The 26,877-nt window shown below is 36.5% G+C and overlaps 1 protein-coding gene and 1 long non-coding RNA gene across 2 annotated transcripts in view; both read right to left on the bottom strand.

Moving 5' to 3' along the window:
• The window catches only part of LOC140162836 (uncharacterized), a 52,147-nt gene extending 33,321 nt beyond the window's left edge, over window positions 1–18,826 (bottom strand). The window contains exons 1-13 of the mRNA XM_072186147.1: window positions 18,724–18,826; window positions 18,422–18,490; window positions 15,206–16,021; window positions 14,720–14,818; window positions 13,428–13,541; window positions 13,023–13,145; window positions 9,258–9,344; window positions 8,221–8,353; window positions 6,361–6,554; window positions 3,731–3,886; window positions 2,059–2,256; window positions 1,251–1,372; window positions 399–603 (exon numbers count right to left, since the gene is read on the bottom strand). Of these exons, the coding sequence (XP_072042248.1) occupies window positions 399–603; window positions 1,251–1,372; window positions 2,059–2,256; window positions 3,731–3,886; window positions 6,361–6,554; window positions 8,221–8,353; window positions 9,258–9,344; window positions 13,023–13,145; window positions 13,428–13,541; window positions 14,720–14,818; window positions 15,206–16,021; window positions 18,422–18,490; window positions 18,724–18,799 (2,392 nt within the window). The 5' untranslated portion in view covers window positions 18,800–18,826. The remainder of the gene's footprint in view (window positions 1–398; window positions 604–1,250; window positions 1,373–2,058; window positions 2,257–3,730; window positions 3,887–6,360; window positions 6,555–8,220; window positions 8,354–9,257; window positions 9,345–13,022; window positions 13,146–13,427; window positions 13,542–14,719; window positions 14,819–15,205; window positions 16,022–18,421; window positions 18,491–18,723) is intronic.
• A 5,512-nt stretch (window positions 18,827–24,338) lies between these two features.
• On the bottom strand, window positions 24,339–26,871 carry LOC140162843 (uncharacterized). Its single transcript, XR_011860359.1, has 3 exons — window positions 26,738–26,871; window positions 25,296–25,414; window positions 24,339–24,690 (listed from the first exon to the last, which is right to left on the bottom strand). It is a non-coding gene; the product is annotated as an uncharacterized lncRNA (long non-coding RNA).
• Window positions 26,872–26,877: the final 6 nt, after the last annotated feature.

The following is a 26,877-nucleotide window of genomic DNA, read 5'->3' as shown; positions in this document are numbered from 1 at the left end:
CTATTTGGAGGAAAAAAAGGTAAATTCAACACACGTGTTACGGGCATATCTTCTTCTCTCGTTGAGTTTTTTTTTAAACATTTACCAATATGACCATTGTAAAACCTGACTCTTAATCATTACTTAACAACATTATCAAGCGAACATTTGGTAAATTGTAATGTGTAATCGACACAAGCCGACGTATTTTCTCCCATCAAAATGACAAGTTAAGAGAACTTAAAACTATAATGGATATCTGTCAGAAGAACTAGCTTTTCTTTGATTTAAATATGACTTTAATATTGCAGAGGCCTACTTTTAACACATGTTTAATGATTGCAACCATCTGTGATCTAAATATTGATCGAAACGGGAAGGCTCTTTACCTCACAGTTAGCGTACGTTTATAAACTTACTTCGAAGACAAATGACACCAGCAAGTTCAAGTTGCATGCATTGGCGAGTTTCTACCCACCCGTCGTGATCGCATTCTGCAAGATTATTTTCATTGCCTACACAGCCCATATCGTCCAACCATATTCTATCATCAGAGCCTGGGCCATAGTTAGAACCTGTTGTAATGTTAACAATCCCTGGGAATCCCATTTGTCGACAAGCAACCTGAAAAATGTAAAATATCGAAGTAGAAATCAGCAGTAATTATAGACCACCCAGTGGGCACAGGTTAGGATTTCGACGTTGAATCAACGTTGATACAACGTCGAAGTTTCAACCTAACCTGATTTCAACCTGATTTCAACCTAGAGGTTAGATGAAATCAGGTTGAAATTTCAACGTTGATTTCAACTAACCTCTAGGTTGAAATCAGGTTGAAGTCCATCAGGTTGAAGTCCATTTGCTAATACAACGTGATTTCAACCTGATTTCAACGTCGAAATTGATTTCGATGTTGAAATTTCAACGTGATTTCAACGCGTGATTTCAACGTCAGGTGTGCCCACTGGGCAACCATGTCGACCATAGTGTAGCTAGAGGTCTTCTGTTTTCATTTGTCGCCACCCCAACCATAATCCAAACCAACCTAATCCCAAGGATAGTCTAATCCTAACGGACGCGTTCTCTTCAGATCAATACTTTCAAATGAGTGGTTTAATAATGAAGTTCCATTGAGAATCAAGTTTGGTAGAAGAATATGAGACACGCAATAAGTTCCTCTAACATGTTTAAGATAGGGCCAAAATGAGTTTCGGCATGAAAAGGAATCGACGGATTTATCACTTACATACTGCCTTGCACTGAATACTTACCTCACCATCTCGTATATCCCAATTGTTGTAGCAAATACTTCCCCATGTACCGTCAAAATTAACTTCAACTCTTCCTTCATTTGAACCTCCGCCGATGAGGCGAATCTGGTCCGGTCCGAAAACTAAATTCGTAACAACAAAACAGCCAACCAAATGCTATCAGTGTTTTTTTACTATTTATATAGTGGCCCTACAGTACGATTCATCATGACCTAAAACACGGCGCGGTTTGCCTGAGTATGCCTGAGTCGGCGCAACAGAAACGGACTCACGTCGCATCAGACAATAGAATAGTCATAGGGCGCCCTCAACGAGGTTTCACGTAATTTCCTTCATTTATTTTTCCATAGGTTAAAAGGCACAGATAGCGCATCAACAGGCAAAGTCCACGTGATTTGTATGAATGAGAATGGCATGAATGAGAATTCCGGAATATTCATGAAGGCCAATGGCGCCAATTGTTCTATCGACCAAGTATAACAAATTACGGAAGACGTGGGTGCCTTCGCGTTACGCGAACGCGTAGCCATTTCGTCTCTCACACTTCATAGAACGAGTAGTTTATTACATATAATGATGGACTTTGCCAGTTGGTGAAACGTCTGTAAATAGTGTATTCAGCTTTAAAATGTTACAGCACCTTCCGTATTAAAAAAAAACAACCCATGAAGGTACAACTATCTGCAAAGATGTATTTATTTTAAAGATATACGTTTGCCAAATTATCTTTAGAGCGATTGTGCCCCCCCCCCCCGCAATTGTGGCCGCGTGCAGGAATCATTTCATCTTTGGTCCTACTTTCACCTACTTAATCTGCATTTTACTCCTGCAATGCCATTGTCACATGTGCCGTAAGACTCTGATGGATGATACCAGAAGTAGCCCCAACTGGCATGACTGCACTCCGCTAAATAGTCCTCGCTGCCTGAACACGCGACACTTCCCATCACCGGTATCTCGTTCAGAGAAGACGCTGTGATCGAGGTGTTATAAATCATTTCGGCATCTATAAACATGATAAAGAGTTGAAAAATGTTTATGCACGGCCAAGATTAGTCCAACCCAGCAAACACAAAACGTTTTCGACATCATTCGCAAAAGGTTATAAAAAGTTGTCAGAAAACGTTTAAATGTCGGGTTATATAAAGGGTATACTAAGGGTATAAAACGTTTTCATAATTTTAAAAAACATTTTTTGATAATCTACTGCTCAGCAAACAGAAAATGTTTTACAGAAAACGTTTAAATGTCGGGTTATATAAAGGTTATAAAAACGTTTTAATAACATTCCAAAAACATTTTTGAAAACTTGATACAAAACATTCTAAACAGAATGTTATTTTGGGGTTGAAAACATATTTTGTGAAAAATGATTGTCCAAAATATTTGCAATAACGTTTTTAAAACGTTTACATGACCTTTATATAACCCGACATTTAAATGTTATTAAACGTTTTCTAAATTCTGTGTTTGCTGGATGCAAATATTTTAACATCATGTTATTTAAGTGTTGACAAAATATTTGGCAAAATATGTTTGCAAAAATAGTTTACAATAACAGTTTGAAAACATTTTTAAAATATTGCTGTAGTGTGTTTTCGTACAAAACGTTTTAAAACGTTTTCATGACCTTTATATAACCCGACATTTTAATGTTATTAAAACATTTTTACCTAAACCAAAAGCCAAAATATAACTTATTTAAAACGTTTTAAAAACGTTTTTGTGTTTGCTGGGAAGCTGGTAAACATAGATAAATATTAAGATCAGATCAGATTTTTCACACACAAAACCTAACCATTGCGACTGATGAATATTCATAAAACAGAATAGGTCACCCCCTTCTATTGACTGATTTGTATTTTTAGGTTAAGTAAAGAATGCAGTGGCGTAGATTTCTTTTTGACATTGGGGATGGGGTTGGAAAAAAATTCTTGAAATAATGTGAATCTAGCACCTTTTGGCGACAAAATATATTTATGGTAAAAATGTGCGCGCAGTGCGCGAAAAATTTTGCCATATTGGAGCAAAATTTATGATATATGGTCCAAAAGCGTCATTGCTAGACGTATATTCAGGTATGAGGTTGCAGGGACAGGTGTCATTTAAAGCATATTATTCATTTCTACTGAAGAGCTGTTGCTCTAAAGGGTTATTTAAATCGACCTTTAAAAAGGTCATTTAAATAGAACTGTTACTCTAAAGGGTCATTTAAATAGACTTTTACACTAACAATTTTTATACATGATGAATAGCATCTATATTCACCGAAAAGAATTTAAGGACAGCGTTTTCAAAATTTTTTTTGGTATTTCATAGTTTTTAAGAACTGCTGCGGTACCCACATCAGGCTGATTTGTCGTATCTTTGGCGTAAACCGGGGGAGCTTCAGCCCCCAAAGCAACCCCATGGGTACACACCTGGGCATGTGATATGGTTAAATGAAAGAAGATGGCAATTCAGTTTGATATTTTACTGACCGGTATATCTCATTTGACGACAGAGAACATCAGCATCAAGCATATCCCAGTTATCGAAACAGATGGAGCCCCATCGACCATTGACGAAGATTTCAACTACTCCTTCAAGCTGTCCATCTTGTGTGCCGTTTGCCACCAATGTGACATTATTTGTAGCTGCAAAATAAAGCATATTATTTGCATATTTGTGACGTGTCATGTCAAAAGGAGACACTTTTGGGCAGGTTATCAATTTTGAGGTCTTTACATATCTTAAATAAAGAGATATTTTGCTCCACAACGCTGTTTTCCCCAATGAAATTGGACATTCCTAAGCGAAGATATTGAGTTCGTAAGTTATGGTATTATAAAATTGAAAATTGAGATATCGGCCTTTAAAAATATTATTGACAATTTTGAGAGTAGCAACCCAGCAAACACAAAAACGTTTTTAAAACGTTTTAAATAAGTTATATTTTGGGTTTTGGTTTATGTAAAACGTTTTAATAACATTAAAATGTCGGGTTATATAAAGGTCATGAAATCGTTTTAAAACGTTTTGTATGAAAACACACTACAACAATATTTTTAAAATGTTTTCGAAAAATGTCATTGTAAACTATTTTTGCAAACATTATTGGCCAAATATTTTGTCAACACTTAAATAACATTATGTTAAAATAATTTTTATAAAACGTTTTAATAACATTTAAATGCCGTGTTATATAAAGGTCGTGAAAACATTTTAAAAACGTTATTGTAAATATTTTGGGCAAACATTTTTTGCAAAATATTTTTTCAACCCCAAAATAACATTCATTTTAGAATGATTTGTACCAAGTTTTCAAAAATGTTTTTGGAATTTTATTAAAAAGTTTTTATACTTTTTATATAACCCGACATTTAAATGTTTTCTGTAAAACATTTGTGTTTGCTGTGCAGTAAATTACCAACAAATGTTATTTAATGTTATGAAAACGTATTATACCATTAATGTACCCTTTATATAACCCGACATTTAAACGTTTTCTGACAACCTTTTATAACCTTTTGCGAATGATGTCGAAATTATTATATTCCGGTTTCAAACTATCAGACAATATTTTTAACATTAATAACATCACAAATTCACAACAAACCTAAATTGTGAAAAAATCACCCCGGGCAGATTTTTGGCTATTTATCCATTTACGATCCTGCCCAAAAGTGTCTCCTTTTGACATGACACGTCACATATTATATCACTCAAATCAGCAATAGGGTGTGGCAAAAAACACTCTTTTTTCTCGGATCGACTTGGAACTCTTGGAGAATTTTACTGGGGTACATACTACAATTGTGCTGAAATATCAGTAAGATCGAAGCATGTTTCGCCCAAACAGTAGATTTTCACAAAATCCCTACTTATTTGATATTTCTTACTCTATAGATATCAATAGCAACAACCAGGGAAAAGTAGGTATTCTGGTGACATCATAGCCAATATTAGCACATTGGGAACTTTGTTTGGACCCTGTAAAACATCACCAGATAGCAATCAGTCGCAAATTGGCTGCCATAATATTTTTGCTAAAGACAAGTATGTAGTTAAATATTGATCATATTCCAATTGCTAAATTAATGGGTAGGGGTAGCTGTATTATGATTATGGTGCAAAAGTTGATGGTGGGGCAAAATGTCTGACATTGGTTTTCAGGGGGGTCAAAATGTACAAAAAATGTACAATTGGGGTTTCGCATGGGTAATATCTCGGCTAAAATTATTCGAATAGGCTCAATATTGGATAAGAGTAATGTCCTACCAAAGGGCTCTGACTGGCAAAAAATGGACAATAAAATTATTTTTACTTTTGGAGTTTTGACCCCCCCCAAAGTTGGTCCTGGATGGACGAAGTTGCATTTTCAGGGCCCTATATCTTTTAAAGTAAAGGAGTTACAAGTTTTCTGATGCCAGATTTGAATTCTACACAAATAAGTACCCCAGGATACATACTTTTCAAAGTTGTAAAGGGTTCCCTTTATACATTTATGGACCTCCAAAAGTCGTCTTTCGCGTTGCGACACATTTTTTACACTGACCCCCCCTAAATTTCAAATTGATGCCACGGGAAAACGAAATAGAGTATGAAGCTCAAATTTTCGGGATTGTACTTTCTCATCAATATCTACCACCACACAGAAAAAGAAAAAAATTGAAGAGGTGCTGCGGTGCACATCCCTGGAGTTGACATGGAATGGGTCCTATATATTTATTTTTAACAGTTTAACATGTTTGTGAGCAGAAAGCGATGGACACCCGCTATAGAAAATGTCCATTTATTTATTATATTGTTATCATGTGCCTTGTTGCTAGGTAACATGGAAAACATATATGAATATACTTTGAATTAATTTGATAACTCTTCAGACAGCGTGTTTATACATGTAGTGAATACACCGAGTTTTGAGTACTCGTGTATGATGGTCCTTGTATATGTATACCGAAACTCTCGCTGTTTATAGTGAGGCACATTTACCGCACAAACCATGTACCATCTAACATTACCGTACATCTGCAATGACTCGAGGTCACTATTGTGTATTCGAAGGGAAGCTATGGAACCATATACTAAGCGATTTGAAAGAGACCATTTTGGCTCAAGTAAAATTTACCTCTTGAGCATATCACCCCAGCATCCTCGCGATGACGACATCCAGGCGGAGGACCCCATCCATACCTACTCCAGCAGTCCGTTATCCTATTATCAGTAAGACCACAAGTCAGGTATCCCAGCCATATTATTGTACTACCCTCTCCGTATCGGGCACAACACCGTGAGGTGGTTGAGCCTGTAAAACCCAATTGTCTGAAACAAATAGACAATGACATTTCTGATAAGTCTGCTTTCTATTTTCAATTTCATCTGCTTTCTGCAATGTTAGTGCGTTGATAAGAGTGCATTGTAGTTATGTGATCCTCGGGCGGGAGAAAAAACTTGGCCGTGCATACCCTTATGGTGAATGCACGGCCAAAATGACCGAAATCTCTAAAAACACGCATTTTATATCTACTTATGAATTTCAAGAAGTCATAGGTTAAAACCTTTAAGTCACAGAATAATGTTGTGATTGAATTTTTTGATCCAAACATCCATCTAATAAATTGATACACTTTCAATGATCCATAAGTAATTTTTCATGCAAAAATTATTTTTGTAAGGCAAAACTCACCCCAAAATGGCATTTTCACTCATAAATCAAAAATGTATTGATGATTTTGTTCATCTTGCTATAAATAGCGAAATGTTGTATGTGACTCGTCAGTCAGAATTTGAGTATGTCCATAGACAGTTTGGACCCAAATATCGCCAAAGAAGGATGGATGGTTCTTAAATCTTGGTCAAGAATCGGTGGGCATTCACTGCACATACTGTCCGTTTTCCTATACACAATCCACAGTGCTCTTACCATTGACGCGTAACCTCTACAAATAGCGCATGTTAGAAATATGGGTAATTGCCTAGTTAACGTCGCTGTGTGAAAAATAACCGGCCAATATTAAAAGTACTCTTCTGAAATTCTAGAAAATATAGTTTTGTAACATGTCCTAAATTTTTAGCTAATTTAGGTGTTTGGAAGTATTCACACTTTTGTGTTTTAGGAACGATATGTAAACGACAGATAACACCAAAAAATATGAAGAAATTATTTCCAAACCGTGTAAAGTCATCAATCATTATGTTGCTCATTTTCAAGAATGCTGGTTAACAATAAGCAGACCATTGTCTCATTTCGTGAACAAAGGTCCACATACCATTGTTACCTTGCGTTTCCTTTTATAATCGGTTACCCAACTGAAACTATAATACCAGCTCATTGCGATACCGCACATGTAAAACAGACACATGTGCATAACCAGAGAAAATCTGATTTAATCAGTTGAGCTGTTTTCAATGAGTGTTATCTTGGTTTAATAGCTTTTAATGGGGTTTAGTCCTGCAAAGGTCGTGGTGAATTCTACTGTAGACATGACTGCATCATGATAAACGGTGGGCATAGACTCCATAAACGTATACATAAACGCTGGATTTATAAGTGGTTCGCATAGCTATGCTGGCTGCCAACAAAACTTGATGCCTTCATAATCCCCCTTACCCTCGAAGTTTGATCGTCCTGCCTACCCCCAAGGTAAGGTGAAAGGTAAATTTCCCGTTAAAATGAGCACAAAGAATGGTCCTATGGAGGAACACTTAAAGGAGTATTTCGTGACCCTAGAATCCTCTTTTTATGACATATTCCCGTAGATATCCACGAAAAAAGCTTATTCCCAGGGTAGCCGCAGCTTTAAAATACTCCCAAATTTGACCAAAAGTTTAAATGTTTAAAAAGAAAATTCGAGCTCAATGAGACACCCAAATTGCCCTTTCCTTTCATTTCTGGGGTTTTCAATTGGATTGCTAATGCTTTTAACCGATTCCAAAAAATAGCTTAAGTTGAGGTTTAGAAATATATTATTTATGTGATAAGACCTACCTGCACGCAACATTAGCGTCTCTGCTGCTCCAACTCTCATCACAAATCGTGCCCCATTGACCCTCATGATATATTTCTACTCGACCACTGTAATTGTCGGTACCGCCGAAAAGGCGTAAATCACCTTCATGTGCTGAAATGCCGGGAAATGAAAATGATTTAATTCTTTGTGGAATAATTCCAGCCCACTGAAAGAGAAAGGTAGCCCATTAAACTCACACACTGTAATCCGTGGTTTTTTTGGAGTTTACCAAAATGTTTTAGGGGGGCTTACATTTTTTGGAACCGTTTAGTTTCGCCGGATGGAGAAACTGAACTGTTTGATATTCTTAAATAAATAAATAAATAAATAAATAAATAAATAAATAAATAAATAAATAATAGTCAGTTCTTACGTACGTCGGACCTGCGACGAAGGGAATAGGAATGGAAAAAAACCCCACCAAAACGCGTAATCAAACCGGCAAAATTCGTCAACGTGTATTCCTATGCGTACTATACTTGTAAATCTTTTTACATGTCCTTTATACTTCCTGCATATTTCTGGTCACAGAAATATGATTGTAGAAACAACATGTGCTACATTATAATTACTTTGTGATCTTAGCATCATCTTTTTATGACATTTGTCATTAGATAACCACGAAAAAAGCTTATTCCCAAAATTTCAGTTGATTCCCATTTTGCGTTTGCGAGGTATCATGATTATGCATGATTATGTCTATTACACTGCCCAATAGATATTTTTGCTAAACGAATTTATCTGCAAGAATTTTTTTCATGTAAACATTATGTAGCCAGAGGTATAAAAATGATCCGGTGGGTCACGAAATGTGTGGAAACATCAGAGCCGGTTTTAAATAATAAATCAAAGTTACAGTTCAAAGTTTTATAATATCATTGAAAATTACAACAACAACAAGAAAAAATATACAAAAATAAACAGATCTGTACACTATTTTTCATGTAGTTTAAAACTTTATATATCCTTCATGTTTAAAATTAAAATGATCAGAAGAAACAGAGGCTAAATGTACCTTGTGTTGTTGAGGCAGGTGTGGTTAAGCCTTCAATCACTTCTCGCGTTGTTGTAGGGCGGACAGGCTGTGGTGTTACCACATCTCCTGTTATGTAGTTCAAAATGATATTTTCAAGCAAAAATGAATGAAACAATTTTCAAAAGATATTTTCTAGCACATTTTGTTTTACAAGCAATATGAAATCAATACATTCTATGAAAATCACCGGGGGGGGGGGGTCACTCCCATTGTGGCCTGTACACCATCCGCGAAAATGAAAACGCGTAAAAAGGGTAGTTTTTCGTGGGTAGACACGATATGCGCGTATCGTGTTTAGGGTGTCAAAAACATGAAAAATTAGAAAAAAGGGTGGCAAAATTGCAATTGCTAATACGCGGAAATGAAATTTAGGGTATAAAATTTGATGCAAGGAATAAAATCCCTGTTTAGGGTGTGAAAACAGGCCCGTGTTACCATCCTTGTTTAGGGTGCTTTTTAAAGGTTGATTATCGCGGATGGTGTTCAGGCCACAAGTGACACCCCGGGGAAATCATTATATAATTTTTTAAACTTATAATTGTCATATCTTACCTGCACTGATGTGACATTTAATATTTGTGATTTGATGCTTATCGTCGGACGCATCACATACTGGTCTATCTCGAAAAACACACATTTCGAGGAAATCGCAATTGAAAATCTTCGTATTAAGTTAACCTTTCTATAATTTAATTAGACTATGAATTTTAATGAAAGTGGAATTTTAATGAAAGTGGTTTTAAATTAAAGCATATACTTAACAGATTTATTTAAGTGGAATCTTGAATTATATTTACGTATGCAATATTGCTTAAAACTACACTAAAGTTGTAGTTCTGTATGTGAAAATAGTTAATTTCCCGATATCGTATTTAAAGTGCATTTCATACTGGTCTATCTTGGGGGGCTATCTCGATTTCGAGAACAATGACGTGACTTTAGACGCATCACATACTGGTCTATCTCGAGATAGACGAGTATGTGATGCACTTTCAATACGATATCGGGAAATTAACGATTTCACATATAGAACTACAACTTAAGTATAGTTTTAAGCAATATTACATACGTAAATATAATTAAAGATTCCACTTAAATAAATCTGTTAAGTATATGCTTTAATTTAAAACCACTTTCATGAAAATTCATAGTCTAATTAAATTATAGAAAGGTAAACTTAATACGAAGATTTTCAATTGCGATTTTCTAGAAATGCGTGTTTTTTTCGAGATAGATCAGTATGTGAAAATACGAATTTTGAAAAAATCATAGATAGTTTAAATTTAACATTTTATAACTAATTATCTAGGAAAAATTGAGGTCTGTAATTTGTTGTATTGGAAGAGCTCCGTAAAAAAGAACTATATACCAATTTTCTCAAAAAAGTCAAAAATTCAAGATAGACCAGTATGTGATGCGCCCGACGTTATGTATGTATCCCGCATTTCGCATTTTGGTTTTCAGGCCACATAGGGAAATTATTAGCCTTAGTTCAGGAATTATAAAGTCATGCAGGTCCAATGTCAAAAAGCTCATGCACAGGATCAATTTTTTTAAATGTTCCGATTCAATCGAAAGTTGTCTCAAATTACTCCTCTCGGCAAACGAAATAGGAAAGCCCTTTACATGTTGGATAAACGAGTCATAAATATGAATAGGTGGAAAGGTGATTTGTGCCTAAAACGAGATGTGATATCGGTTCTAACACTCGTCGTTCCTAACAAACCATCACCACATGTAGTCTCGGTCCCAGCCGATTTGTGCTCCTTCGTCACTATACAAACCGTCTGGCGACAACCTCATAGTACGTCTTTTCTGATTGGCTGAACATCAACTCCCTAAATACTGGCGTTAAATTTTGTCAATCAACGCTGGGCTTCAGCGCATGCAGCGGTTGATTGACAGCTATGCGGTCACATAAATCCACACAATGTACGTGAGTACGCGCTCCAAGTCGCGTACATGAAAGGCGATATGAGACGATCGGCGCCTCAGTGGCTGCTAAAGCTAGCATACATTTTTCGTTTGGTATCTACAAATAGTGGAGGGTCTATGATGTTTAGTGTCACTTACACAAGTCACGTCGTACAGCCAATTGAAAACAGTTTTATTTGGAAATTCATTAACCAATCACCGATTGTCATTTCGGGGTTGTCGTCAGACGGTTTGTTTAGTGACGGAGGAACACAAACCGGCTGGGACCGAGACAACACTACATGCGGTCTGGGCTCCAATTGGCTTGTGATGAAAAAGTCCCGTTTTGGCGAGGGACTCTTGTGATGTGAAGAGGCTATGGATTTTTCCACTTTACACAAAAATTCCGCATAAGACTTCAAAGTTAATTTCAAAAATCAAAAGATTAGATTACCATAAAAACGAAACAGTAATCTTTCGGGTACCTTCATTTTCACTAAATTAAAAAAAAATGGCGAATATAAATTTTAAAATCAATACGCTGCCTTCTACAGCAGATTAATTGTAACGCGATTGGGTATCACGAATCGTTATATATATGTTGAACATTAATATTCATATAGACGAATCCAATTTCACGCATTCCTACACCTCAATGGCAGCCATAGCTAGGTCCCCATCGGCTCCATCTCACCTAAAATGTGAAATGACGCGGCCTTGGAGGGTATTTTAAACTGCATTCTATCACCCGTGTTACGTGTAGACAAAAGAATGATGACAGTTTACAACACGAAAGAATCTAACTTCAGAAATGCATAAAAAGTTACGAACTGCGAAAGACGGGTGATCTACTACTAGTTAATAACATTTTATATAAACTCCTCAAAAAAGTTTTGGAAACTTTCAAAAACGGCTGTATATCAGAATTTTTTTAAATCTATCTCCATATTTTTTCATATCAGTGAAAACATTACTCTTTCCTGTCAACAATGACACCTCATTTGTGACGATAACTTATTCTACGGCTGAGTAACTTCAAAGACAGAGAGGCTTCAAAGACAATGTGCCAAACTGACCATTGCCTGCGCTCATCTCATAGCTTTGAATGAACGAATGATTGGGTTAATGCATGAATAAAAGAATAAAAGAATTAATGAAATATTGTTTGCAGTATATCATTTTGAATGAAAAGTGCTAGGATGGAATTAACAGTTCTACTGGTGGATTCAAATGGATCAACACAAGTCAATCTCTCTTGCTGGTCACTTCTTCATAGTGGTCATTTGCAAGAAAGTTCTAATCAACCATGGTTCGATTATCAGATCTGGATAAGGCTCGAGCTATTGCTCAGCTTGAGGCTGGCATACCTCAGAATAAAGTTGCGGCAACTTTTGGAGTTTCCCGCAGTATGATCTTCAAGCTAAAAGCCCAGTTTCGTCAGACCGGAGATGTCAAAGACAGACCCAGAAGTGGCCGCCCAAGAAAAACAACGAAAAACCGTTTTTAATGAAACAGTGTGGTATAGTATTCCTTACTCATGTTTACTGATGCAAATGGTGCAGACAATGGCAGATTTGGCACATTTTGTTTGAGACCTCCTTGTCTTTCAAAGATAGAACCTCAACCATGGAATAAATTATGGTCACAAATTTGGTGTCATTTTTGACAAGAAAAAACAATGTTTGTATTGATATGAAATAATATGGAAATGGATTTCAAATATTTCTGATATAAAGCCGTTTTGGAAAGTTTTTTTGAGGAGTTTAGTTAATAAAGAAATTTACAGTATAATCTCATTGTACTGTTCTATATTGTACGGCAATACCCTACCTGGTGCAATTTCACAAGTAAAGCCCTGGTATCCATTATTGCATATGCAATGATAAAATGATCCACCAAACACTAAACATATCCCGCCGTGCTGACATGGGTTACAAGCGCATGCGTCTGTCCCTGAAAATAAAAGGGACATGCATCGTCATTATTATTACCCTTCTTGCATATTCATGCCCATGCTTAATTGTGCCCATTGATGCTCCTATACACGCTGTGATTTATTGTGCAGGGTGCACCCTTTTTCTAAAATGTCTTTGTTTTAGATACCCTATTCACGATACGTACATGTAATGCCTGATCATGAAATAAGACCCTCTTTACGTGAACCTTTAGCCATGCATGGACAATGATTTTTGAAAGCGTGCCAAAATGAAGCATATGACTGCAATTAAAACTTACCGATTTCACAATTGATTCCTAGATATCCCGGTAGACAGCGACAGGTGTATTCATTAACGCCATTATTACATATTCCACCATTCAGGCAGGGGTTACTGAAACACTCATCAATATCTACAATAAAATAGTAACTTATGCCGCATAATTAAGAAAATATTATATTTTGATGTGGAACAAACATGGCACGATGGGTGCGGGTTACTGGCACACTCCATCACATACAGAGGCAAGGGTTTTTTTATTGTAACGTTTTTAATCGACCTCAGTAACGACCGCCGGACTGATACCATGGATACACGCAGTGACGATAATGACGCACACCGACATCGCCTGGCTAATAATTACTTGGTACACCGTAGATACTAAAATCAATACCCGGAATCGATACACGTGAATGTGCTATGCACGATTTTGATATTCAAACGAAAATCTTTGGATAACGGGATGGAAAATGATGAATATATCTCCCGTAAATGATTTCGTCTAAAGAAACCAGATGTGGTTCCTTACACTTGAATATATGTGTTGAGCAGATATGATAGTCGTTAGCTTGCGTCTTGAGAAAGAAGCTTGCGTCTTGAACTCAAAAACTGACAATAATTCTGATTTTATATGTGCCGAATTATATAGCGCAGTGTATAGGCCAATCGTGGGTAGTCTAAAAGCATACGACCTATGGCGTACCATGCTCGACTCACACACAGCGAGGTCATTCACCGGGCAATTGTCAGTACCTTAGTCAGATTAAACAGGTCGGAACAAAATGGCCATGCGTGGCGGTGGATTCAACCTACCCTGGCGATTTCTGACATGAAGATATCGGGGCGATGACACTTTGTGACGCTGGAATGAAATTCTTTGATTAACGTCATTTTGTTCTGCGCAAAATTAAAAGGCTACATGTCTGATAGTGAAAACTAACATTTTGTGGAACGTTGCCGTCAACCGTCAATTCTAAGAACTTTTTAGACTTCTTTTGTGCACAATTTGTGTTTTTAAAATATCATAACTGTGTCATAATAATTATTATTAGTTTTAGTCATCTAAAATCTAGATTGCTTTAGCACCTAATGTCATCATCTTTTATCAAAGCAGCATCCACGTCACTTTTCAAGTTTTAGAAACATATGAATACCAATGTTTTTGCTCAAATGTTGTTTTTATATTATGTTTGAAGAATACCTAAATATTAACATTTTCTAAACAAAATGTTTGACTTGCATCCAAATACCAGTTAATACACGGTCCCTGGGTTAGTGTAGACTACAAAGTCTGAATCTACCATTATGTACCTTGCGTTGTTAATGTAGATGTGGTCAAGCCTTGAGTCACTTCTCGTGTCGTTGCAGGGAGGATAGGAGTGGGGGATTGAGGCTGTGTTACCGCTGCTCCTGTAGTTGAAAATGAAAATTTCAAGCAAAAATGAATGAAACAATTTGAAACAGATTTTTAATCGTATATTTTGCTTTACAAGCTATAGAAAGTCAGTAAATCCTATGAAATTCAATAGGCCCCTGTAAAATTTTCCTAAAACTTGACATTTTCATATCTTAACTATTCTGCACTGATGACATTAAATATTTGTGATTTGAGGCATATTTGTAACTATAAATCATCGCTCTAAAAATGAATAAAAAATAAAATATCGCATTTTAATTTTCAGGCCACCTACAGAAACAAACTTCGTTTTACTTCAGGCGTTATAAAGAAAAGAAGGTAAAAAATCTCATGCACAGGGTCACATTTTCAAAACAGCATGTACTAGTGGCTGAATGTACCTTGCGTCGTTGATGCAGATGAGGTAAAGCCTTCAGTCACTGTTTCTCGTGTTGTTGCTTTAGGAGCGGTGGATTCAAGCTGTGTTACCTCTTCTTCTGTAGTTGATTCAACTGGACTGGCTGTAGTCGTAGCTTTCAGCTGGGTTACCCTGTCTTCTGTATCGGATTCCACTGGACTGGCTGTAGTCATGGTAGTGGTAGATTTCAGCTGAGTTACCCTGTTTCCTGTATTTGTACTGGCTGTAGCGGTCAGCTGAGTTACCCTGTTTCCTGTAATTGTACTGGCTGTAGCGGACAGCTGAGTTACCCTGTTTTCTGTAATTGTACTGGCTGTAGCGGGCAGCTGAGTTACCTTGTTTCCTGTATTTGTACTGGCTGTAGCGGTCAGCTGAGTTACCCTGTTTCCTGTAATTGTACTGGCTGTAGCGGACAGCTGAGTTACCCTGTTTCCTGTATTTGTACTGGCTGTAGCGGTCAGCTGAGTTACACTGTTTTCTGTAATTGTACTGGCTGTAGCGGGCAGCTGAGTTACCCTGTTTCCTGTATTTGTACTGGCTGGAGCGGTCAGCTGAGTTACACTGTTTTCTGTAATTGTACTGGCTGTAGCAGGCAGCTGAGTTACCCTGTTTCCTGTATTTGTACTGGCTGGAGCGGTCAGCTGAGTTACACTGTTTTCTGTAATTGTACTGGCTGTAGCAGGCAGCTGAGTTACCCTGTTTCCTGTATTTGTACTGGCTGTAGCGGTAGATTTCGGCTGGGTAACCCTATCTTCTGTATTGGATTCAACTGAAGCGGATTCTGGCCGGGTTACATTAACTATCAAAAAAGTATGCAAATATAGATCAAATACATACAGCAAACACAAAAACGTTTTAAAAACATTTTAAATTAGTTATATGGCTTTTGGTTTCGGCAAAAACGTTTTAATAACATTAAAATGTCGGGTTATATAAAGGTCATGATAACGTTTTAAAACGTTTTGTATGAAAACACACTACAACAATATAATTATTTAAATGTTTTCAAAAAATTGCAAACATTTTTGCCAAATATTGTGTCAATACTTAAATAACATTATGTTAAAATATTTGAACCCAGCAAACACAGAAATGTTTTTAAAATGTTTTTTTTTCAAAACCTTTTAATAACATTTAAATGTCGGGTTATATAAAGGTCATGAAACGTTTTTAAAACGTTATTGAAAATATTTTGGGCAAACATTTTTCGCAAAATATTTTTTCAACCCCAAAATAACATTCTGTTTAGAATGTTTTGTATCAAGTTTTCAAGAATGTTTTTGGAATGTTATTAAAACGTTTTTATACCCTTTATATAACCCGACATTTAAACGTTTTCTGTAAAACATTTTTGTTTGCTGAACAGTAGATTATCCAAAAAAAGGTTATGAAAACGTTTTATACTCTTAATATACCCTTTATATAACCCGACATTTAAACGTTTTCTGACAACCTTTTATAACCTTTTGCGAATGATGTCGAAAACGTTTTGTATTTTTAAATACAAAACGTTTTCACTTAAAAGTTTTCACTTTGGCAAAAAGTCATGAAAGAAAAGTTGCTAAACACTGTCAGACCTAACAGAAATTTTTAGTAAAGCGATGTCTACTTTTATTCAATTCTGAATTGTGACCGATTTACAGCAAGATATCTGGGTCCAGGCGAATATTCCTAATGACTTGAAACTTGATGGGATAATCTATTTACAATAAGGGGTGTTTGAACATAGTAATCATGCATATTGGTCAGTGATACCACCCATTTTTCTTTGTTCCTTATCATCGATTCAATATAATAATAGATGCTTTTACTCATTCCCAATAACTCAAAAGGTGTCACAGTTGGTGCATTATAACAAATGATATGGCAAGTTACTATGCGTCTGGAGTGTATTGTGGATTATACTCCTCACCAATAACATCATAGCATTCATAGGGCATACAGTTTGTACTTATTACAGAATTGGGCTAAGCCACAAGAAGATTCAAATACAGCGCCGAATTGTTGTAATTGGCTGAGTTAATACACTAAGAATAAATATGCCAATAACAAACACTGTCTGCATTTTATTAACTGAATTATTATATTGAACAAATGTTTTTGGTGAGGAGTATAATTAATTTACTATTCATCCATTCACTATCCAAAATCACCATACCTACAAATCCGTATAATAAGACCTTCCAAAATAATGGTACCCAACTTCTACCGGATTATTTTTAAAGTGTTGAGAAAATTCAATAGAATTTCAGGTAAACTCTCACTCAATGCTTTGGAAACACAAAAATCCCGTTAGGTCTCAGCAAAGGTTAACACTTTTCTTTCATGACTTTCTTTGAAAGTGGATATTTTTTCAAATAAGTAACAAAAACTGGGTATCTAAGTTAATTGGACAGACAGTAGGAGCAAGGTATTAGGTGTTAGTAACTCCCGGAATAGTCTGGTGCCGAAACCCAAAATATCGTCTTAACCCAAAAGTAGCGTCCGCATAATGTTTTTTTGTTGTTTCTATATCGTCAAGACACCCATAGTGGGTAGGAGAACATGAAAACTAATATGAGATACTGTATTAGGATCATATATTAAGTATCATGTGAGAGTATACTCTTGTACTCCAGAAGACAGGATCACATATTAAATGTGCGACACTATGGAATATAAAAACTAGTAATTTGATAAGTTAAAATAAGATTTTTAACGGAATAAATCTAAATAATATGATTATGCAGTTTATTCCGTTAAATATTTACCCCATAATTTCCCTCATTCTTCAGGCCCTGCCCTCTATCGGGTGCTAATTTAAAGTTTAAGCTTGATTGCTATTGTTTCTTTGTAAGCCTGCGGCGCAACCTTGAACAATATTGTTTCTTTGTAAGCCTGCGGCGCAACCTTGAACAATATTGTCCTTGAGATAACGCCCTGTAGCCACCCCCCAGCCAGCCCCATACCTCATTTCAATTTTTAACATACCCATATCCTGCTTTTTATATTCCATAGTGTCGCACATTTAATATGTGATCCTGTCTTCTGGAGTACAAGAGTATACTCTCACATGATACTTAATATGTGATCCTAATACAGTATCTCATATTAGTTTTCATGTTCTCCTACCCACTATGGGTGGTCAAGACCTACTGATTCAAAATACTTTTTATGCGCAATATAGTAAGAACTTGACCGCAAAACATGACAACACTACTTTGCCCTGTCGTAGTGGACGGTTTTGTGGTAACCGCTGGTCCACTACCGGTCACTGTTGCGGTTGGACCTAATTAATCAAAAATGTTGAAATAGATCAAAAGGCTGACAACAAGTATATTATTTTGGATATTCAAATTGTATTAAAATGATATCGCGGTTTTCATATTTGATATTACAACGTCACACTTTATGTAAAACCCATCTTACATTATTATTTGTCTCATCGGAACTGTCACGACAATTATCTTCTGGATCCCTGTCGCAAATCATGTCATGAATTATACAAGCTACTATGCCTACCTTGGGAGTCAATTTCCACGATGTATAATAACGACAATATCAACACGGTTACAGCTCCAAACGAGCCTGCCATCATGCTGATACTTACAACACGTAGTTACATGTACCTAAAGACAACAATTATTTACAAATAGATTAATGTGAGCATCCAGACGGTGAAAAACACCAAAGACTATAATTATAGTATGTCAGAATCACATAAGGCCCTTGTTTATTTGTTAGTGATAATGGTTAACACGGTTAACGCACATTCTAAGCCGAATTGTTGACGTCAAAAAGAATTAGAAAGCACGTTCAATATCAAGTATAAAATGATGATTTAGTCCAGTCTAATTACGGAAACAACTGGGTATATAAGTCACCACACATTCGTCCATCTCATAATCAGTAGCCTAAGTCTGCGAATTTTCGTGAAATTTTGCCCCTTGAAATAGTCATTTAACCTACATATTTCTTACATGTACTAAGATTTTTTTTATCAATTTAAACAATCACAAATATCATTATGCTTGGTAGACAAATTATCTACTGAAGATAAGGCCGTGTGGACCAGGGAGGTCACTCAACATGAGCACTGAAAACAAAAAAGTTTAAATGGTAAAAATGTTTGTTGTCTTGGGATAAGTACTGCATTAATTCGGATCAGATCTCAAGATCCAACGAACTGCCCATAACCATAATTGTGTTGTCTGTCAATGTCAAAGCAGTAGGACCAATGATATGTCTTGTTACATACTACCAGATGCTGGGAGGTCTCCTTTACATCCCTCCACACAGGACGCACTTTCCTGATTATTAAATCAAGCAGCTATTTGAAAAAACTATGTACAAGAGATTCATTTTACCTCTGACCAGTATCTTCCTCACACACGTAATCCATGCTTCAGGCAATTTTTACAAACGTGGGATAGGAGAAGCACCGTGATACTGAGTGTATTTTGACCTTGGTCAAATTGTCACTCCGGGACAAAAATTAGGCACTGGTCAAATTTGACATGGATCTAATACACCTCAGAGAGGGTAGACATGGTTTTAACATTTTGGTTTTTAAGATAAAATATTTATTGAGGATTCATCTGGCCTCAGAAGCTATTTGCAGCCCCGTATTATAGCTTCATAGTGCTTTGCGGTATACATGGTATAGGGTGATATGACATTTTAATCATGTCGGAAGGCAACCCCATTTTCAGAATAATGTGTCACATGTCATAACTTACTTTTACCATAATGCTTCATTATCGCTACCCCCAAATGGAGTCTAGTTAGGACGACCCATACATGTAGGAACTGCTGCTGTGCTCAATAGGTATACGTCTATAGGTGCAGAATTCGGCAATTGCAAGTTCTGTGTACGGACCAGATAATCAACCACAAATAATCTTACCTTTGCTGCCTGCCCCGGTAATTATGCACCAGTTCTGCCTTTTCTACTGCTAGCAGAGTATGTGCATAAAACGATTTTGAGTATGTAGACCTGTAAATATATTTCCATGAAATATGTTCCTTAAATTATTCCGGATATTATTGAGCTTGTCAAAACTTTCCCTTGGTTTAATGGTTTAATATATACGAAAATAGAAATTACGTCACAATATTGTACCCATGTGATTTCGCACCAAAGTGATTTCACTCAATACACCAGCACAAACAGAATGACATGAACTTTGTGATATATAGTTTTGTCAGGTAACAATATATAGTTTGTTTCCAATGACCACTTTATGTAAAAATTAGAATGTTGATATAACAAGTTTAATAGGGTTTAATTACCGTTACCATTAATTTTCAGTATATTTCACATGGCTGTGCTTAAAATTAACGGATATTATATTTTTTACACAAAACAGCCATTGTATTTGGCCTCTTTTGGAAATGAACGCTCTAATATTTCTACATTGACAACCGTAATACATTGTATCATGTATTATTACGTGTGACAGGTGTAATACAGCAACATGTCAATGTATGGGTACACGATGTATTTATCGATTTTCATGATCTAAATGAGTACTTAGTATATTGAAAAATAACACTTTGATGTTTTGCAAAAGTTCATTCTACAAATCATATACTTTGAAAACTTGTTTGCTTTATTGTCATGTGTTAATGAGTAATGTACGTTTTACAAAAGTGTTGTTGTTTCAGCCCTCTATACAACATAATTCAAGAACCACAGGACCTACAAAAGTATATATGTAATATTTGAATTCTTCTACACACTCGCACTCTTCTACACACTCGCACTCGCAATGAATATTAATGATCAATGTAATAATCTACCAAATCGCAACTTTTAAATAGTTGCTAACCTTAAGGGCATTTGAAACGATACCAGTACTGAGCGATCAGTTGACAATTTCGGCCATGAATGAGGACTTCACCATCCACGCGGGCAGATGATCGAGAATGCAGGTCGGACTGGGTGCTTTGGAAATTACCATCTTCATTGATCATAGCAAATGTTTCACAGGAGCAAGAGATTGATGACAACACAGCTAAAAGAGGTTTCATCATTGTCACAATTGAAATTGTCCCTTATTTATGTATTTCGGTTGTTAAATATGTTGCAAAGTCATGGCCCGGTACCTTTTACGGTTTTTTTTCTTCTGAAGAAATTGATTTATAGTGCGGAACATGGACTTGAAATCCTTCCCGCAATCAATGATCTTGTCATTGAGAAACGAGTACTTAATTGGAATGGTAAGTCGTCTTACCAGAGGCATCACTGTTTTGTTGAAAAGGTTACTTTATCATTGTGGCGGGATTATTTCCCGCCAAATTAAGAGGGTACTACACCCCTGCCCAATTTTGTGCTTATTTTTGCATTTTTCTCAAAAATTATAGCGCATTGGTGACAAGTAATATATTTATATTATCGGGGCAAGGACTACAACTACTGCACTGGAAATTTTTATTTCAGCACAGACAACAGTTGTGGAGTTACAGTAAAAAATGAGGGAAACCAATATTTGATCAATAAATCAATAACTACTTGCCTTGAGTTGCTGAATTTTCAGTGCAGTAGTTGTAGTCCTTGCCCCTATAATATCACTAATGCGCTATAATTTTTGAGAAAAATGCAAAATTGACCAGGGGTGTAGTACCCCCTTAAGGCAACTAATGATTATTTCCCGCCAAATTTCGACCGTGTCGTTGTTAGACTTATATTAATGCAAATTAAGCTTTGTTTGCTGTGCACCCAAGCAAATGAAAAGGTCATGCTATTGAATTGTTCTTCTTTTGCGCTCTACTACTCAAGTACAAGGTTTCATGTCAGTGTGTTTGTGTGCTAGCAATTAAAGGAGTATTTTGTGATTCTAGTATCCTCTTTTTCTGATATTTTTCAGTAGATATCCACGAAAAAAGCTTATCCTCAAAATTTCAGTTGGTTCCGATTTTGCGTTTGGGTTAGGCATGCTTATGTGTATTGACTGCTCCATAGACGACTGTGTAGTAATTTCGAACGTAAATACAAATTGTATGATAGTTTTGCCAAGCGAATGAATCTGCAACAATTTTTTTAACGCAAACATTATGCAGCCAGAGGTTTCCTGGGGTATAGAAATCTGAAATTTATTGAGAAAAGTGGGTCGGTGAAGGGAGGATAACGCTGTGGATCACTAAATGTCCCTTTAAGTACCATTTCTATTATTAGACAACTTAATTAAACTTCCTTTACCCGAAGACAAGACAAAGGACAGTTTAGTGAAGAAGAATCACCCAAGCGGACAACTGATATTTATTTCAGCATCAGCACATCAATGAAAAAATGGGAAGACATCATTATGTCTTCTTTATACTAGACAATATTCTGGGACAATGTTTTCACACATTCACGCTTTTAAGCTTTTAAGTTAAAACTAGGTGCAGGTAAGACAGTGAAACTGTCAAAGTTAACGGTGCTCAATGGACAATAATCTGTCTTACTGTTCTGCAAACTATTCTTTATTACGATTGTTACAACTATACAAACAATTCCAGATCATTTGAAAGAAAGAACTTTTGATAAGGTTAATAAGAAAAGTGTTGGTTTGAAGTAGTGGTTACACCCGTGCTTGAATATGCAAAGTGCATTAACCTTGTAAACGGTCAACTGATAAACGTAACGTAAATAATTTGTCACTGCTGTCTTATTTTATTACATTTCTTTCTTTCGACCCTTTAAGGACAACTTTATTTCAAAGAACAAACACAAATCAATAAACTATTATAGTAGAGAAAACATTACACAAAATATTTACAAGGGTAAAAAATATAAACATATACATTTCCTATACTAATGACATGGCTAAGATGTTTGTCAAAATGTAGATTGTATTCAAAATACTTTCATTATTTATATATATTTTGATAATATTTCTGTTTTATCTTGTTAAATGACTGCAATTATGAAACACACACACACCCACCCCCCGCACATGCACCGAAAAACACTCCACCCTACACAGCCACATGTAGACCACTAACTTTCATTATATCAGGTACGTAAGACTAGTAAAGCAAACACACCCCAACACACCCCACCACCAGCACACCCATCCAACACACACCCTCTCACACCCCTACTAGCACAAGCGTGTGTGTCCGATCTTCCTAAAATATGTTCAGACAAACCTAACACCTTCAAAATGTGTTGAAGATACAGAAATGAATGCACATTGTCAAGAAAAGAAAGCATGAGCATATTACACCAATCCTCATTGAGCTTCAATGGATGCCCGTCAAATTGCGCATCCAATTTAAACTTGCTGTTCTGGCTTTTCGTCAATTCGATGTCACCTTACCACCATACCCGTTATCTGTGCTTTATACTTATCCACCTTCCCGCTCCCTTCGGTCACCCTCTGACAAATTACTCATAACTCCTCACGTTAACCTCAAATCAGCCGGTGAAAGCTCATTTCATTTTGATGCTCCAACTGTTTACAAGTCTTCCAAACAACCTTCGTAACATCCCCACACTTTCTTAAAACACATCTCTTTCGTCAAGCTTTTCCAGATTCACAAAATTAATTGCTCTTTTGTTTGTTTGTCATTTTCGTGTTCTTTGCTCGCTCAGAGTTCCCCGGAAGATTTTGAAGCCTTAAAAGAACCATGTATATATTATTATTATACAATACAGACCAGCTTCTTTTACCAGTGCGGTCTATAGAAATAAATTCAATCAGACATGAAAAATACAAACCAGCACAGTCTTTTTTTATTAGAAATTAATTAATTTAAAGCTCATACGAAATTTTAATTACATTCTGAATAATATATTACCCTACTTACATATAATATATAATGATAATACTGGCTAAGAAACTATGCAATAATTATGAGCCCCCCCCAATTTCCAAACGGCTCGCCAAAAATCGCTTGCCCACCTCTCGGCCCGCCAAAATCTCTTTCCCCTTCTCGGCCTGCCAAGAAATCTTTGGCCCCCTTTTGCACATGCCAAATTTTTGCGCTCCCAATTTGCAAACCTAAAATGATCTAGGTACCTGTTGCGAGCACAGCGAGCAGGAACATTTCCATATTTAAGCGTTTCCGTACTGTTTTCCTAGGAGCGTTTTTGTTTTAAAGCGCCCCATGAATGCCCCCATGTGGCAAAAAAAATCACTTTTCCCCTATCGGCTTTCCAAAATTGCTTGCCCCCCTCTTTTGGCTCGCCGAAAATCCCCCCTCCCATTTTAGCCTCCCATCAGGGCTCATAATTATTGCACAACCCCTAATATAAACGAAAGTGACAAGTTGTCAGTTGACTACATATATGACATTTTTCCTAGAATGGGTTGTCTCATTAAGGTCATGAGATCCAATGTGCGTCATTGATAAGGCCCGGCGTCTTATAGCACCACTGCTTATAAATCGCTGTCATTTTCTGGAAGTGACATCGTTCCTTTATCATCCATAGCAAATCGGTTTTCGGTGACTGTAGAGGAAAGTAGGTTTGGAAATTCCAACTGTCCGTTCCTGTATTTGCTAGAAAATAATGACACGAATCATAGAAAATTAGATCGATGTGCATATTTACTACGATCTGAACTTAAATGGACAATCAGGGATTTTGAATCATGACAACAGTAAATTGAAATCGATATATTCAAAATTGCATTACGTCAAATACGGCAAAGTCAGACAATTGTAATTTTAACTGCAATATGGGCGGCTTATGATGTAAAAACAGAAGAGATATAGCTATGCCTATCAGACAGCCTCATACATGAATTACAATATTGAGTCCTGGCCAATTTGATTGTTCACTCCGGTAAAATATTGTCACGATTTCACGGTAAGAAGCCATGAGCCAAAATAATCGGTAGATGTGGATACACTGTCCTGTGTTCTAATTGGCCAATCCATTTAGTATGTAAAATGATTTTCATTGACAAGTTACTGCCCCGCAGTATTTCGCGCTTCAGATCATGCGGATGCCCCCATATTAAAGATCTTTACTATCTATGACGCATTATTAATCATTTACTTAGCATTCGCACATGCATGTCGATAGGGAATTAAGATCATTACCACATTAATGTTTCTGTCATCAGTGTGATATATAAGTGATAGCATAGAAACAGGCATACCTTCTGAAGCACACGAACAGCAGAGCAATAAGCAGACATATACCGATAACTGCTGCAATAACTATTCCGGCAATAGAAAGGGAATTCCACATTCTGCTGGGTATGTGTAGATAGCTCAACTGCAAACAAACAAATGAATAAATAAGAAATTGTGAAATTCAAATGTGTTTACCCCAATGACCGATGCCCCATTTTATACACACCCTGTGTTGAAGAACAGTTGAAGAATAAGGTCATGTCTTCCATAGGGGTGCATGGATTTAAACTGGAACAGGCCATTTCGAGATAAACAAATGCACCTACTGTTCTCGGACTTGAACTCTACGGCTTCGTAAGACAAGTCCTATGTTCTAGATAGAGCATTATGCAGTCTCCAAGAGATATAGCTATGCCTATCAGACAGCCTCATACATGAATTACAATATTGAGTCCTGGCCAATTTGATTGTTCACTCCGGTAAAATATTGTCACGAGAGCGGCGTATAAAGAAACAATCGGTTAAAGTCAGCAATAAAAAGAAAAGAAAAGCGCAGTGATTTATAGTGCGCTACGCACAGGCACAACGCCTAGACGTTGATCCACAAGCCTCAGCACACTTTACAGGTTGTCGCTGACCGCTATGGCCCAACATCATTCCATAAACCATTAAACAACAATTCAGGGACTTCAAGAGCGCACACCCTAGACATTCCACAAATAACCTTCTCAACCAGGATCAGCTCCCCGAGTTTCGTACGGGTTACAACGAGACAAATAAGCAGTAAGTTCCTTGTCCAGGGGAATTTCAAGCTAACTCAATTTTTCCACGAGAGCGTACTAGGCACCAATACACTATTTTGATTGGATAATATTGTGTCTCAGCGAAATTCTATATTAAGGTGCATCTGTACGCAGTGCGACAATACTCATACATATGAGGGAGGCACTTATAAGGAAGAAGAAGAAGAAGAAGAAGTTCAACACGATTGACCAGTCCTAAAAAAAGTCAGCGTACAGAAATTATTTCAGCGATTTAGTGTTCCGTAACTTTTATTGGTTAGAGCCAGAACTCTCTATCCTACATGTTTTTTGATTGGCTGTCCAAAATTTCAGAATGCAGGAATTAAATTCGCCCAACTTCTTTTTACTTTTTAAATATGACACGGATTACTCGTCATGTGTTTCATCTAAAAAGAAATATTTTATGTTCTATACAAGGTATCGTTTGAAATGCGATGAAAAAAATACTAGAAATAGTGGAGATAATCACTACTCTGTGGTATCTTTAATGACAAAAATTTACTATCATAGTAACGGTTTAACAAATGATCCGATAATCAACATTATTTATGGAAGGCAAATCAAATGTTGAGATTGGTTTGTTTAGATTGATTATGACAAGGCTCTTGATAATGCAAATCATTTAAAAATTACGCAACTCACACCGACCACAAAGCACTAACCTTTTGTACAATTCACGGTAAATGTACACGAGGCTACGTCACTGTTCTTCTTGAAGATATAAGTTACCATGACAGATGAACCACTGGGAATAGTTAATCCTGGTGCGTGTGTCTGAAAGAATAATTCTGTGTCATCTGAC

This window comes from Amphiura filiformis, chromosome 10 (genome assembly GCF_039555335.1).
Source record: "Amphiura filiformis chromosome 10, Afil_fr2py, whole genome shotgun sequence".
In the NCBI taxonomy this organism is placed as follows: domain Eukaryota; kingdom Metazoa; phylum Echinodermata; class Ophiuroidea; order Amphilepidida; family Amphiuridae; genus Amphiura; species Amphiura filiformis.
The sequence above is the reverse complement of the archived record's forward strand: the minus strand, read 5'-3'. Positions and strand labels throughout refer to the sequence as shown.